This window comes from Gasterosteus aculeatus, chromosome 16 (assembly GCF_964276395.1).
Source record: "Gasterosteus aculeatus chromosome 16, fGasAcu3.hap1.1, whole genome shotgun sequence".
Lineage (NCBI taxonomy): Eukaryota > Metazoa > Chordata > Actinopteri > Perciformes > Gasterosteidae > Gasterosteus > Gasterosteus aculeatus.
In genome coordinates this window covers 3,461,718-3,477,965 of record NC_135704.1, presented here as the reverse complement: position 1 = coordinate 3,477,965, position 16,248 = coordinate 3,461,718, and the positions used below count along the sequence as shown (strand labels likewise).

The 16,248-nt window shown below is 43.7% G+C and overlaps 1 protein-coding gene across 5 annotated transcripts in view; it reads left to right on the top strand.

Annotated features, from left to right (window-relative positions):
* nalcn (sodium leak channel, non-selective) overlaps window positions 1-16,248 on the top strand; it is a 63,766-nt gene that overhangs the window by 18,585 nt on the left and 28,933 nt on the right. For all 5 annotated transcript variants that reach the window (XM_040200622.2, XM_040200620.2, XM_078090797.1 and 2 more), the window contains 2 exons: window positions 12,387-12,518; window positions 14,303-14,470. In XM_040200622.2, coding sequence (XP_040056556.1) covers window positions 12,387-12,518; window positions 14,303-14,470 — 300 coding nt within the window. The remainder of the gene's footprint in view (window positions 1-12,386; window positions 12,519-14,302; window positions 14,471-16,248) is intronic.

Genomic DNA, 16,248 nt, shown 5'->3' with positions numbered 1-16,248 from the left:
GTGGATTTGGAACAGAATGAACAGGCAGATGGGCTGTGGACTGTACCAGATTGTCCCGCAAGTCGTTTCTGAATGTTTTTGTATTGACAGAATATTAAAATATTCACCCAAACATTTAACAGCCATCTTGCAATTTTACAGATATTGGCTGAAGAAAAGTGCGACATTGAAGTACCTTTGTTGTCATTTAGATTCCGTCCTACTTTGAGGCCAATAATAATCAAGTAGAGTGAAAGCCGAATGGCGCTGAGGGAGGGGTTTGACATGCATCGGGACATGCTGCATTTCAGAGGTCAATCCGTTGTGTTCGCTTGCCAGTCATGCACTGACGGCGATCCGTGGCATCTCAAGCCACCAAAGCACTCGGAAAGGGTTTAGTTTCTTATGACGCTGTCGGAAAAACCACATGATGAAACCCAGCTGTCAGCCCGCCGTAGGATTCATTTGACTCCAAATTGACCCTCATTTAATAAATAGACATCAGACCATGAACTCAAGTTTGCAATGTTCACTGAGGGGATGAATCTAGAGAGCAGACCATGGCCATCAGTTTACCACCTGGTCACTGCATGTGTTCATGAGCGTTAGTATATGATGAGGAAGACTCGTCATATTACGCCGGCAGTGCCCAGGAAGTGGGATGTGAGTTTCTGCTTTGCACTGACTGACTCCGCAGTAATTGGACGTCAAATGATGCGAATGTTTCAAGAGCCGGCTGGTGGGCTCCATATCCGCAGACCGCCGGCCCTCGGAGCGTCACGCCGATTTGAGTCAATCTGTTGACTATGAACCTGTCGATCCGCCCGTTTACGTCCCTCCATCTGTGGCTGTAGGTCTGGTCTCGTCGATTCCGTCGGGCTGCAGCAGTTGGAGAAAACATGTAATTGATTAACCACCTGCTCCTTTTGGACGAGAAACGGCAGCTTCCCGTCCTGAAGCTGCTACAAAACAAAATAGCCCTCAAAGAGCCTTCAGCCCGCACTTGAGACACTTTGATGCGGGCTTAAGTGTTTCATCCCAATTTGCATTCAGTTTTCGGACCAGACTGTTACAAATTTTAATCCATTTGGGGTTTTGAGAAACTTCAGCTGCTGCTGTCTATTTGCAGCAATGATGGCTGTTGGTGCTTGTGAGAGCTACCAGTATTATTCTTGTGACTGCTGCTAAGAGCACAATACACCGCCACCATACAACCTCCAAGCCGAAGTGAGGAGTTTTGCTCGAGGAGTGCAGAGTGTGACGGCCCGAGCGGTTTGACTTGCTATGACAGAGTTCAATATGACAGACCTCAGGGAGTGGTGCTTAGGGCGGAGCCACATCTCACAGGCAAGTGTACTTGATTTGCACTCATTGCTTTGCATTGCATTATAAAGTCCATTCAGAATCGATAATTGTATAAGTCTATTATTGTTTAGCATGGACCCAACCCAAGTAAAACCAATGCTGGAGGGTTTTGAAAACGTGCATTCTCTCTATTGACCAGCAGGTAGAGACTCCTTAGGGTTCAAAAAATTTAGAAGTCAATGAGAAAATGACTACTTGTCTCTTGATTTTGAAACAAAGTGTATCGTCTCCATTGCTTCTTCAATACAGCATGATGTTCATTTAGAATAAAATACGGCATAAGGCGTAGTATACTTTAGGGCGGGTTTACTTTGATTGACAGGTGGCTCTGCCACCAGAGCTTTACGCTGTCTATATGTCACTTCTCCACATCCCATTGTTTGAATACTGTTGTCCATTTTGCTCAGCTCGAGGCTTCAATATTAGTTATTAGCAGACAAGATCAGTGCCTTGCATGCAGTGAGGAGTGGCTGAAGGGCCTGCCAAGCCGCCCAGCTGCAGAGACACCTGATGCACAAACACAATAAATCCATCATTTATTGTCGGCAGCAGCGTGTTCGCAATACCGGCAACAAATTCCCCAGTTCCCCCATGTGGAAGAGTTAGCATCTGCGATGTTTCATGCGTTGTCGTGGAAACAGTAAGTCTGCACTGCATCAATTGGTTTAGCTGCGAGCTTCTCTGCTGTTTGCCTGGTTTCATTAATCCATTAGTCGGTTGATAACTAATTTACTAAAGAATTGTCCACAGGAAGTCTATCATGCATCACACCAATTTGGCGCCAGTCCACTTTCACATTATCTTGTTCCATTATCTTGGTGGTTAGCACTGGCGCCTTACAGCAAGAAGATCCTGGGTTTGACTCCCTGTCCCCTCCCGTGTCTGCGAGGGTTCAATCTGGGTAGTTTAGGTTAATTGGTGGCTCTAAATTGCCCTTTGGTGTAGCGTGAATGGTTGTCTGTCTCTGTGACAGCCCTGCGATGGACTGGCGACCAATCCAAGGTGGACAACCAATCCAGGGTGTCTTGTTGCCTCGGATTGACTAAAGGTCCTCGATGTATTCACCTGCAGTATAGAGAAACCCTACTACAAAGGCAGGGAATGAAATGACGATGAATGCTACTTTGGTACTAGCAAACCAGACGCATCAGAGGAATTTAGCATGGACTCTTTGGTAATGAGCAGCTGGTGCACACACTCATTGACCCGGTCTGAGCTCTAAACCACTTACTAAATACAGAGTAGCATGACTTTTTTATTTTTTTAATCCCTCCCGTCCCAAGCCAGCAGTGGAGCCAGCAGTGGAGCCCTCCTTTCCCCCGCCCTGCCCCTCATCTTTGGCCTCTGGCTCTTCCCGGTGACACCTCTCGTCACACACACACATGCAAACACAACATGCAGATGTTCTCTGTGTGGGAGACACGTACATAAGAGAGAGTGTCTGGAGAGAAAAGAAAAACAAGCAAACAAGAGAAGGAGATTGATCACAGTGGAATTATTGTTACTGACGGCGAATGTGTTCAGTGTCTTTGTGCGGTTTATATACAAAATGATCTGCAACAGATGTGACCCGCCCTGTGGAATCAACGCTCTCAACTCATAACACGACTGTGTCAGATTGTTGTATCGGTCTGGACTGCAATCAGCCAGATGCACAAATACAACATATGCTAAAAAGACATAAAAACTCCATTAGACGTAAGCCAGACTTGAAACGGACACAGAGGTGGTGGAGCACAGCAGATATTAGTAGGAGTTGGAGGGTGCAGACATGCGGACCATCATGTTTTATTAAGAGCTGTTTTTCCCGGCCAGAGACATGAGTCAGCCCGCTTGCATCAGGCCTTTAATAAGCCAGAGGCTCTCACTTTGCCAGATCTCCTGCTGTCATACTGTTTATGCTGCTCCTGAGAAAACATAAATGTTGCTGCTGGTTTCTTTAAAAAAAAACAGATTTACGAATATGTCACAGGCCGGCTCATAGCCTGTGGCAAGAATGAGGGGACACAAACACCAAGTATAGGCCAATCAAAAGAAGAGTTTATTATAAATCAAAAACTAGTAACTTTAAACAAAGAAAAGGAATGAGGTGTGCGAATGTCATAGTGTAAGGTGTATGTAAGGTGCATGGTTGAGTGAATCTGTATGTGTAAACATGACTGAGTGTGAACAACGTAAAACCTTCAGAGGAACAAACAAAACAGGAACATACCTGGAGGAGCAGAGCGCAAGAGAGAAGTGGTTAGAGGCCTTCTTATACCTAGAGCCCAGGTGGCTCCAATCGCTAAAGACCCTCCTCTGCCTGCAGGAGGAACCGCCCCTGCAAGGCCGAGGAGGAGCCGTGACACCCCCCTCCTTAAGATGAGGGTCCAACCCTCAGCCCCAAAATTTGGCCCACATTGAAAACAATCCAAACAGTTCCCTCAAAATACAACAAAAGAAATACCCGTCCTGGCTCCTAACAGTCACCCTGTGTCCCCCGCCTGACTGTCCATACCTCAAACTCTGCAGCCCTGGTACCTAGGGAGCAAATTAAGAGAAAAGAGGCGCAGACAACCCGTAGGGGTCAACAGAAAGAACATACCAACTAGGTTACAGGAGCACGGGACAGAGCGTCAGCAATGATATTATCCTTGCCACTAATATGTCTAATATCAAGGTTGAACGGTTGCAGGAACAAAGCCCAACGCATCAAACGCTGGTTGGGATTTTGCAAGGACTTCAAAAAAATGAGGGGGTTGTGGTCAGTGAAAACAGTTAAAGGGGTCAAACCGGAACCAACATAGACCTCGAAGTGCTGTAGAGCCCAAATGAGACCTAAAGCCTCCTTTTCAATCACAGAATAGTTCTGCTGATACTTATTAAATTTCCGGGAGAATAAACTGACTGGACACTCAACTTGGTCATCATTTTCCTGGAGAAGCACAGCCCCAGCACCGATTTGACTGGCATCTACCTGTAATTTAAAAGGTTTCTCGAAATTTGGTGCTGCCAACACAGGCGACAAACACAGAAGAGCCTTAACTGCATCAAATGCCTCTTGACAGTGGGTGGACCAGATGAATTCAGCTTTAGCCTTCAACAAATTTGTCAGTGGGGATACTACTACCGAAAAGTTTTTACAGAAAGCACGGTAGTACCCCGCCATTCCCAGGAAGCGCATGAGTTCCTTCTTTGTAGAGGGCTGTGGAAACTGCTTCACAGCCTGGACTTTTGCTTCCACGGGACAAACAAAACCCTGACCAACCACCTTGCCTAGGTATGTGACTGTAGCTTTGGCAAACTCACACTTTGCCAAATTGATGGTCAACCTGGCCCACACCAGTCTTTGAAACAAGGCTTGCACTCTGCAGATATGCTCCTCCCATGAGTCAGAGTAGACGACCACGTCATCCAAATATACGGCACAGCCTTCCAGACCTGAGACCACACGATTCATCAGCCGTTGGAAGGTGGCTGGAGCATTCCGCAAACCGAAAGGCATCACTGTGTACGAGAATAAGCCAAATGGTGTTATAAAAGCAGCAATCTCACCAGCCCTTTTGGTAAGGGGCACTTGCCAATATCCCTTTAAAAGATCAAATTTGCTAACAAACTTTGCAGACCCAACTTGATCAATATGGGGTCGTCGTGGCGCAGGGGTTAGAGAAGGTGTGCTGGGAAGCACAAGGTTGTTGGTTCGATTCCAGGCTGCCCCATGTTCCATGTCGAAGTGTCCCTGAGCAAGACACCTAACCCCTAATTGCTCCCCGGGCGAAAATGTGAAAAAAAGCCATGGGTTTAAAAGTGTAATGTAAGTCGCTTTGGATAAAAGCGTCTGCTAAATGACCTGTAATGTAATGTAATGTAATGTAATACAATCCTCCATCCTAGGAAGAGGGTAAAGGTCTGCTTTGGTAACATTGTTAATTTTTCTATAATCAGTGCAGGGTCTGAAAGTGGAATCAGACTTTTTTACAAGAAGACAGGGGGAAGCCCAATCGGAACAACATGGCTCAGCAATACCATTGTCCAACATATACTGTACCTCTGTTTCCAATTTTAGTCTCTTCTCCTCAGGTACACGGTAAAATCTCTGTTTGATAGGCTTCGCATCTCCGATGTCTATGTCATGCTCTAGTAAATGGGTTTGTGATGGACTGTCAGAAAACAAAACATTGTAGTTTCTAATTAGAGTTACCAATTCATCACGTTTCTCCAAATCTAAATGATCTACCAAAACCCCAAGGTTTTGCAAAGTCTGGGAGTTTTTCAACCGACCCTGCAGGACTTTATCAGAAACCCTAATGACCTCCTCCTCTCCCCCATCCACAAAGTTTAAGCCACAAGATACAGTGACTGGAGCAGCAGTCAACGCTGACTTCACTACTCGAGTTCCCTCCACTTTGCTTTGATCACGGGAGTGATAACATTTTAACAGGTTCACATGGCATAATTTAGAGGACTTCCTATACCCCGGAGTTTCAATAAGATAGTTCAAATCTGACACTTTGCGCAACACATTAAAAGGACCACAGTATTTTGCCTGAAAAGGTGAACTTACAAGAGGCAAAAGAGCAAGTACACGATCACCGGGAGTAAACTCACGCAACTCCGCCTGTCGGTCATATCTCAATTTCATTTTCTTTTGAGAACATTTTAGCTTTTCTTTCGCCAGTTCTCCAGCTCTATACAACTTCAGCCTAAATCCATTTACATAGTCAATGAGGTTCCGAGGTGGTTCTTCAGGCAAACAACCATCCTGCAGCACTGCTAAAGGCCCCCGTACCTTATGACCAAACACCAAATCATTTGGGCTGAACCCTGTGCTCTCCTGTACTACCTCACGAGCAGATAGTAGTAACCAAGGTAACCCCTCCTCCCAATCTGCAGACAGTTCTGTACAGTACGAACGAAGCAAAGATTTTAAAGTTTGGTGAAATCGTTCCAAAGCTCCCTGGCTCTGGGCATGGAACGCAGTAGACTTGTTGTGTTTAACTTTTAGCCGTTTGAGAACCTGAGCAAATAAATGGGAGGTAAAGTTAGAACCCCGATCTGACTGGATGATTTTTGGAATTCCAAATGTAGAAATGAATTGAGTTAATGCTTTAACTACTGCTTTTGAAGTTATGGTACGCAAGGGAAAAGCTGCCGGATATCTCGTTGCGTGACACATAACAGTTAATAAGTAGTTATGACCTGACTTAGACCGTGGTAAAGGCCCAACACAATCGATAATAAGATGCTCAAAAGGTTGTCCTATGGCTGGTATTGGATACAAAGGAGCTGGCTTCACAACCTGGTTTGGCTTGCTTGTGCGCTGACACGTAGGACAAGTTTTAATAAACTGAGCTACAGCTCGCTTTAAACGAGGCCAGAAAAAATGCCTGAGTATGCGATCATAAGTTTTACGAACACCCATGTGACCTGCCACCTCACCATGTGAAGTTTGCAACACTTTGTTTCGCAAAACAGTAGGTACAACTATCTGAAAAACTGGTTCGCCTAGACCCTGAACAGAGTGTGGAACCCATTTCCTGACCAACAGTCCCTCAAGAAGAAAATAGCACTGAGCATTATTCCTCACCGCTGCCTCAGGAACAACTCTATCAAACAGATCAGTTAAGGTAGTATCGGCCTTTTGCTCAGCTATCAATGACTCTCTAGAACTAGTCAACTGTTCAGTTTGGAGTTTAACTGGCAACTCGAGACTTTCTGGCTTACTCTCAATCTTCTTGAGTGCGGCAGAGCGGGTAACAGCACACCCTGGAAATACCTCAGGAGACACACAACTGTATTCTGGAGATACCTTTGCAGGGGGCACTGAAGGTTGCTTCTTAAAGATGTTTATTTTGCCATCCGCCCACACCTTACTACCTGCCAAGTCATTCCCCAGAATCATGTGTATTCCCTCTACTGGCAACTGGGGTCTAACCCCAACCGCTACATCACCCGCTACCAGACCACATTTTAGAGTTACTACATGTAAAGGGGAAGAGAATGGAACTAAACCCATGCCACGTACCATTACACAACTGCCAGTATCAGACACCTTAGAGAAAGGCAAAATGGACTCCAAAATAAAAGAATCCAAAGCTCCAGTGTCTCTCAAGATCCTAATTGGAACATTGTGGTTGCCATCTACCAGCGACACCACACCATCCGAAACAAAAGCTGAAAAGTCACCTTGGTGAGATTGAGAACCAAACTCAACTTTTGGCTGAAAAAACTCACCCTGATGGTCAGAGGCTGTACCAGAAACGGCCATCACAGCCGGTTTAGCTTGAGCTAACTTCTTTGATCTAAGTAACGGACAATCTTTCTTCCAATGTCCTTCAACTAAACAGTAGCGACAGGTATTATCTTTTAATGGTGCTTTAGGTCCCCCAAAACCAAACTTCTGTGGCCTTTGGAACGAAGCTCCAGAAAAAGGTGACTCACTATTCCTAGGAGTAAAGTTTTTAAAGTGCATATCACTATTTGACTCAAAATGGCTTTTATGGGTTAACCTGTGCTCATCTGCAAGGACTGCTGCATCACTTGGCGACTTAACTTTTCGCTCATTAATGTATGTAGCAACCTGGTCAGATACAGAGTTTTTGAACTGTTCTAACACGATCAAGTTAGACAGATCCTCAAAAGTACTAGCTTCAGAAGCTGTACACCAACGATTAAATGCAGAAGTCAAATCGCGAACAAATTCAGAATAAGTCTGCGAATCTTGTTTCTTCCTGTAACGAAAACGTTGACGATATGCCTCTGGTACGAGCTCGTAGACCTTCAGAACTGCCGATTTAACTTTAGCATAAACTTTACTGTCAGCTACACTCAGTGCTGAAAAAGCCTCACGTGCCTTACCTGTAAGTGCACATTGCAACAACATAGTCATGTCCAGATCTGACCAAGCTCTAGCTTCTGCAATACGATCAAATAGCGTAAAGTATGTGTCTGGATCTGACTCATCAAATTTAGGCAACAAACGAAGATTCTGTGAAACGTCAAACTGTTGTACTCCTTCTGGTCTATTGACATTCCGCAATCGTGCTATCTCTAACTGCATTTGCAACAGCTCCCGCTGCTGCTCAAAAGTTAATGAAAGGCTAGACTGAAAACTTGCACCCTCACTAACAGAGTTATCCCAAAGAACACCTATTTCTCTAAGACCCTGCTTTAATCTAGCTTTGACAGACTCTTTAAGTTTTCCATCATCAATCTCAATCTTATAATAGTCAGCAATTTCAATTAACTGCTCCTTAGTACACAATTCCAAAGCTACCTCTGAAGGAGTTTGAACAAAACCACTTAGAATAGAAGCCATTTTCCTCAACCAATACAACTATTACCAACTCTGAGGGAAAAAAAAAATGTACACAATTCACCTACTGCCAGTCTGGGTTTAAGGACAGGAGCCACACCCCACTATTCTCCAAAAAAACTAACTAACTGGCCCCTAGTCTTCGTGCAGTCACATGTGGTGGGTTTTTATGCACACAAAACCAGCAGAGTGGAAAGACAACCAGAAGCTGGCTGCCCCCCCACATCCACGGAGGTGCTCCCGAGCCGATGTAGGGGAAAAGGAAACAAGGGAAGCTCTACCCACGTTCACTGCCACCTAAAACAAAAACACCACGAGCCTCCTATTGATACTCGCTGATAAGCCTCAAAAGGAGAGGACTCCCATCTGAACAAAACCCCAGAAAAAGCAGAGTGAATTGTGAACTCAAACTATAAAGCTAACCAAACAAAAGGAAGACCTGGCTCTCAATGCTCTCTCCAACAATATTGGCCAAACTAAAGCATCCCCTCAAACAAAAAGTTTGGCAATCTAACCTAACATGATTAACCCAAGTTAACCACAAAACAATAATCAACATGAACCAAACTTCAAGTAAACAAATATAAATCAATGACAAAGCCAAAACAATCTAGACAAAACCTTAACCAAATAAGGCAAACTATTAGAACTACTCAATACTAACGACTAAAGTATAATTAACTTTAACTTAAGGACGAGCCCCCATTTGTCACAGGCCGGCTCATAGCCTGTGGCAAGAATGAGGGGACACAAACACCAAGTATAGGCCAATCAAAAGAAGAGTTTATTATAAATCAAAAACTAGTAACTTTAAACAAAGAAAAGGAATGAGGTGTGCGAATGTCATAGTGTAAGGTGTATGTAAGGTGCATGGTTGAGTGAATCTGTATGTGTAAACATGACTGAGTGTGAACAACGTAAAACCTTCAGAGGAACAAACAAAACAGGAACATACCTGGAGGAGCAGAGCGCAAGAGAGAAGTGGTTAGAGGCCTTCTTATACCTAGAGCCCAGGTGGCTCCAATCGCTAAAGACCCTCCTCTGCCTGCAGGAGGAACCGCCCCTGCAAGGCCGAGGAGGAGCCGTGACAAATATTTGAACTGCTATTGTGTAAACGGTATATTCCTGTTAAAATCACCAATCAAATCATCAAATTTCTTATTACACTTTTATGCATTTAATATTACTTTTAAAATAAACGCAGTACACAACTTTTTTTATTTTGCACATAAAAATGTTATAAGCTCATACAAGCGAGTGCTTGCTGTATTTTCGCAGAATTTACATGGTCATGCCCAGAAAATGTTCTAGGTAGGGCTAACCAATCAATGTCAGCGAACATCCCAGGATGGTTTAGCGCATAGTTAAGTAAAGGTGTCAAAAATACATTTCTGCATTTCAATAGCTGTATATCTGTATATATAATAGAACGTGTTTATTTATGATTATTTGAAGAGGAATTTTGCTCTTCGGTCTTTCTGAGTGGGAGACCTTCCAGTGACCTTTTTGGTGATGTCAGGAATGTACCTGACAAGAGAACGTGCAAGCTTGGGTTTCCCCCAGACCAAGTCTGTTTAAGGATGAAGACAGGACGTGCGTATGACAGGCAGGGACGGCAGGAGAATATAATATTTAAATAGACTCATATTATATTAATATTACTGGGTGCAATACATATTTCAAAAACACAAATATTGACATTTATTAGGATTTAATATTAGAATCTATATCCATATAATCCATCAAACGCGATTCCAGAGACGCACAAGCTCAGTTACATCACACAAAACAGCTGGGGAATTTTGGTCCACAATTAATGTTGTCACATGTATTTTGACATCTGGACGCCACATAAGGAGAGCCAGTGCTATCAGATGCATTTGGGGAATTTGGGCATTTTAGCTTTGGGGCAACATGGAGGCCCATCTTAAAACAGATTTAAAAAGGGATTTTGTAGCAAAGCTTTGATGGGCAGACTGTATCTGTTTGATCCCCAGAAGCTGACGGGAAAATACGGGGAAAAGTCTGGACCTTGAAAACCAATTCATAGGCACAGCATCCACTTTCTGTTCTGTCAGTTTTCCTCTATTTCTCCCGGTTTCCCACATGCACAGATACAGTATAACGCACACACTACACTACACACACACACGCACACGCCACAATCTCAGTCACTGAGCGTAACCACTGTGTGGGTAGAGCTGTGCAAAATAAGAATAAAATCCTATAACCAAAGACTAGCAGCATACATTATTGGTCCGGACTGCCAGCTAGGCTTAGATAACGGCAAAGAACCGGAGCCAAATCAAAGAGTCAGCCATTTTAAAGGTTTTTATTGCATCCACAATTTAACTAATTTAACTACATGTGTAGTCACCATCTAATGCTAATGCTCCCAAACGGCTCAAAATGTCTGTCCAAGAGCCTCAAACTCTCAACAGTGTGACTGTGGGACAGAACCAACCCCTCACGCAGCCTCAGTCTCTGAGGCCTTGAGGGAGGGAATTGGGATTGGAACACAGTCTTTGTGGTTAAACAAAATGAAAACAAATCATCTAATGTGTTGAAATTGTGCCACTTTTTAATCACTCTTCTCTAAATCTCTACAGTATGATTTTGTTTAACACTTTTTGGCTCCCATTAAAAAAATCAATACAATATTTAATCAACTTCAAAGCTCCATCAGATTATTATGTGTATATGAGGTTCTGTCATTATAACTTTTTCTCTGGTTACCAATTGTGCATCAGGGTTTTTCGAGCTTGAGGAGTTTGCACTTTTAGTGTATTTGTGTGTAGGAGGGTAGATGGCAGTGGTCCCATTATCCCGGAGCGAATCTGATCTTTCCAGCAACGCTTCAAACACTCTTCATCTGCCCTCCGTCTTCCTCGCTTTTTCTTTTCTTCACTTTTTCAATCCTTCCGATTTACACTCTCGCATGCAAGTCTTTTTTTAGGGTGAGCTATTCCACCCACTCTCAAGCTGTTCAATATGCCACACACATGCATATTTTTTTTTTTAGGGGGTTGGGGGGTATTTTCCCTCCCATTCTTTCCCAATCCCGATTGTTTCCATTATGTGGTGTTGTTGGAGGCGTTCAATGCCCTTGCGATTCCTACGGGAAACTGCATACATTTCTCGGCCCTTTCCTTTCTTGCGTCTGAATGCACTCTGATTGTGTCGTCTGGGTGGATGTTTCTCCCGTCGACCAAGAACGGCTTCTGATTGCTTTGAATTGCCTGACATTTTGCTCTTTGCCTGTTTCCACCCTGTAACATACCCTACTGTAGTATATGTGTATGGCGGGCTGCTCAAAAAAAAATGAACCCATGTCTCCCACATGTATCCCACATGCGTGTGATCTTATGACCCTCCAAGTCAAATCAATATTCATCCTGTCTCTGAATATCTGGCTGTCATTGTCTGTTTATTTAATGTATTCTTATATAGCACCAAACGCCAAGACAAATTCCTCTATGTGTAACGTACGTGGCAATCGGCTTTGATTCTGATTCTATGCTCTTGATGGATTTAACAATAAATGTACATTCAAGCAGAGGCAGAGTTGAGATGTCTTATCATCCCTGCATTGTTAATGTTTCTAACAGTCAAGTTCAATGGAAAACGAAATAAAAATGGCCGTCCGTCTCCCACACACCTCTTCCTTCCTCTTCGCCCGTCATGTGCAATTTACATTGATTGCAATGTACATTGCAATTACATTGATTGCAATGCTCTGTCTCCACAGCAACTGATGCGGTCCTCCGTGTTCCACATGTTCATCCTGAGCATGGTCGCCGTGGACGTCATTGTTGCCGCTAGCAACTATTATAAAGGCGAGAACTACCGCAGGCACTATGACGAGTTTTACCTGGCAGAGGTGAGATTTCTTTTTTGTCCTTCGTTCGATGGCTTTTTAATTTTTTTTACTCCCAACTGTGAACCTCCAACCTGGTTTTAACATTGACACAACCCCTTCAAGCAAGGCTTTAATTAAAAGCTTTGTTTTAATTTGTGTGATTAGATAACAAACAATATGAGATTATCTTTTGTTAAAAGCCTGTTGAAGGACACAGACAAAGGGTTGGTCTCGGTAGATGTCCTTCATTTGTACCCTGCATGGTATTGAAGTCTGTTTTGGTATTAATCAGGATTGGGATGCTTCATGATATTGCTACTTTTGTGAAGTGTTACAACTGAGGATTTTAGAATACCAGAGAATGTCCAGTCCATGCCCGTGTATAATCATCAATATGGAATAATGGGCAGTTTTATTATTATTATTATTATTATTATTATTAACAACTTCTGTATGTTTATTTGTTCATTTATTTGTCGTTTTGTTTTGAGGTGCGCACTGTGCACCACTGCATTGTGTGTGTTACCGTGCATGGTTAGATATCATCAGTATGCAGGTGGTAAAGCGAGTGTGAACACCTCGACCGTCCGCTTCGTGCCCCCCACCCCCACTCCCACGCGAACACACACAAAGACACACACACAGCTGAGGGGGGGGTGATAAGAAAAGAAAGGGGAAAAGAAAAAATAACAAAACAGACACAACATTTCCCTCCCTCACTCTGTCCACTCGTATGATACAGCCATCGATCTGCAGATTTGCTCCAATCTGTAGTGATGCTGTGGAGAGAAAAGGGGAAATGGAGGCATTGGGTTTTGAGCTAAATGCAGAAATTGGAAATCATTGGTGAGGTGCCAATTCCATTCGCTCTATTTCACTGAAGACAGCGTTCTGATGAGTTACTTAAAGGGGTCCTCCAAAGATTTAGTGAGGCACAGAGACATCTTTCAAACAGCGAGGTAAAAATCGATGCAACACAGAACCGGGTATCCTGATCATCAGCTCCTGCTCTGGGTCGAGCTCCAAAAACACGACACCTTCCCATAACGTAACTTAGTGGCGTCTTTCATTGGTTCCCAAAGTCTTTCGATGTCCATAAGTCAAAAACTGCATTCTAGTGGTGTAGCTGCTGGATGTACTCGCCTTTCTTATTCACAGTACGAGTGAGCGGAAGATCAAAGGTCAGCTCATCCATATTAATGACGTCCTGCGGCACCAACAGAATGCACGGCTATTCTCTCTTTTGTGAAGTTTCTGAAGCTGGACGGATTTTCTTCAGAGTCCGCAGGTAGCTGCTGGCTGAGAGTCGTGCGTGCCCTGATGCTCAGGCCTTTTAGTTTAGTCCTCGATGTTCTTTTCTGCCTTCGCTTTTAGACGAATCTGAACGGTTGAAACAGTGTCGAGCCGGCCTTCTAGTTCATTCTTTAGTCCGGGCAATTTCTCCCCGCTGCAGGCTGCAACATCTATCCACGGACTCGTTCATCCCAAGCTCGAGTGCCGCAGCTCGGTTCCACGTCGATAGCCTGTAGCTCAAAAGCTGCGTTGCACGCAGTATTTGCTTAAAACCTGTATTTACTGTATTGAGTAGTTTAAAAAGTAGTGAGGCATTGTTTTAAAAATGTTGAGTATATTTTGATAAATCTTTTCAGTTAATAGAGCTGTCAAATGTTTTAAAAGTTTAGAGTTTACCTTGTGAAATGTAGATTTAGGAAATTCTTATTTACCACCCGCGGGGGTCCTTGTCATAGAAATGGTCTTTTTAGGTGTGTCTGGTGTGATTGCTGTCCCCCCCTGTTTCACCCCAGGTCGCCTTCACTGTGCTGTTCGACCTGGAGGCTCTTCTGAAAATCTGGTGTCTGGGCTTCAGCGGCTACATCAGCTCCTCGCTGCACAAGTTTGAATCCCTGTTGGTGGTGGGCACCACCTTGCACATCTACCCCGACCTCTACCACTCTCAGTTCACCTACTTTCAGGTATGCACACACACACACACACACACACACACACACACACACACACACACACACACACACACACACATTTCTACAGCGGGGACTTGCACAAAAGCATGCCTGTGTCAACAAACATCCTAAATATGGAACTGAATCATCATCCCTTCAGATTAAATTGTGGTGTGGAACAGAAGCTGTGAATCATTTGGAGACATTTCTTTCCTGTGACCGTGCATTAATCAGCAGGAATCAATCATATCACTCTTCGGTGTTAAAACCTCTCCACTATTCATTCAAAGCGCTTTAAATGTACCGACACCACAAGTGGCTGACCAGAGCGATCCGCTGAAGTGATTTTTCAGTCATGACGCCTTTTGAGGGACATTTGATATATTCAGTGAAAAGAGTATTTTGCATGAAAATGAGCATTGGTGTGAAGTCCTAAATGTCCCATATGTGCGGCAAAGAGCTGGAAAAGTCACAATGATTCTGTAAAGTGAAGCAAACACTTGCTAAGAGTCGTATCTAGTAGGTGTGATCTACAGCGGTCCATACATTCTGTGTTTGTCTTTACATTTGTATGTGTGATCTGCCGTCCTCCAAAGGGCAGTTGTAGTATTTCAACTTTTTTTAGTTTTTTATTACCTCGGATCGGACATTTAAATCTCAATACTCCACTAGGTTCATGTCAACTGATTTGTCTCGGCACATTGATTTATGAACCAGTTGTTTCTCGATTAAAAAGTCATAGAGCCAATGAGCACCTCGGAGACTAACAATTAGCCAATGAGCGCTATTAATGGAACGTTAACATTAAACTCTGGCGTTATTACTTTCTCTGAGCCGTCCTCTCAAAAGCGTCAGACGTGCTAGTTAGTTTTTCACAGTCCCTTTGATCCGGCTCTTCTTCACACACAGACACTGGCACAAACTGGCATCACATCAACTTTCCACAAAGTTCTTGCACTTCCAAATGCAGACAAATAAATCAACTTTGTGACCCATGTGGCAATGTTGCCTTGTAGCATTATCATCCATCCAGATCAGTGCTGCCCTCTGTCCAAAATGTCCCCCCGTGGGACCTCGCTTTAGTTGTTGATGCAACGTCTGAGACAGATCGGATGGGAAGGAGCTCCTTAAAATGTCCTTAATCAGCCCTCACGGTACACAGACCCTGTCTCACTCTCTCCTCACATTTTCAATGCTTTTTAATTTGAAGCAAAGATTTATTGTTTTCTTTTGGCAATATTTAAAAAGCAACTGGGAAGAGCCGTCCTCACTCTAATAAGTGTTGATATTTTTCCTTAAGGCGGTTTCATGAATCAGAAAAGTTTGCTGTATAAGAAGGTACCAAAAACAAACAAAATCAACGCTTTGTTTCAGATCTTTATTTAATTGTATGTCGTTCAGTCCGGACCAAATGCCGCAATTTAAACATCCGACGGCAGAACGTTTTTTTTAATCAACGCCTTCAGCAGCAGCACAAAACAGTTTAGGCAGGTGGGGCATTGTGTCATATTTGGACAATTCCGAGGGGGCGGGGGCTGCACAGATCCAATTCTAGTTATTGGTGTCTTGCCAATACAGGTTTAAACATTGTGGATGGGATATCCGTGACGGCGACAATGCGACGCGCCATGCACTTCAATTCCATGCTAAGCATTGCTTTGTCTTGCAAGGGGCTGGAGCCAGATGCGCACACAGCTGGAGCGCCATTCTCCCAGCATGCTTTACAGTCAATCACTGATAGCAGGCGCACAGTAGTCTTTGTGGAAAAAAACACACATTTGAATCAGCCG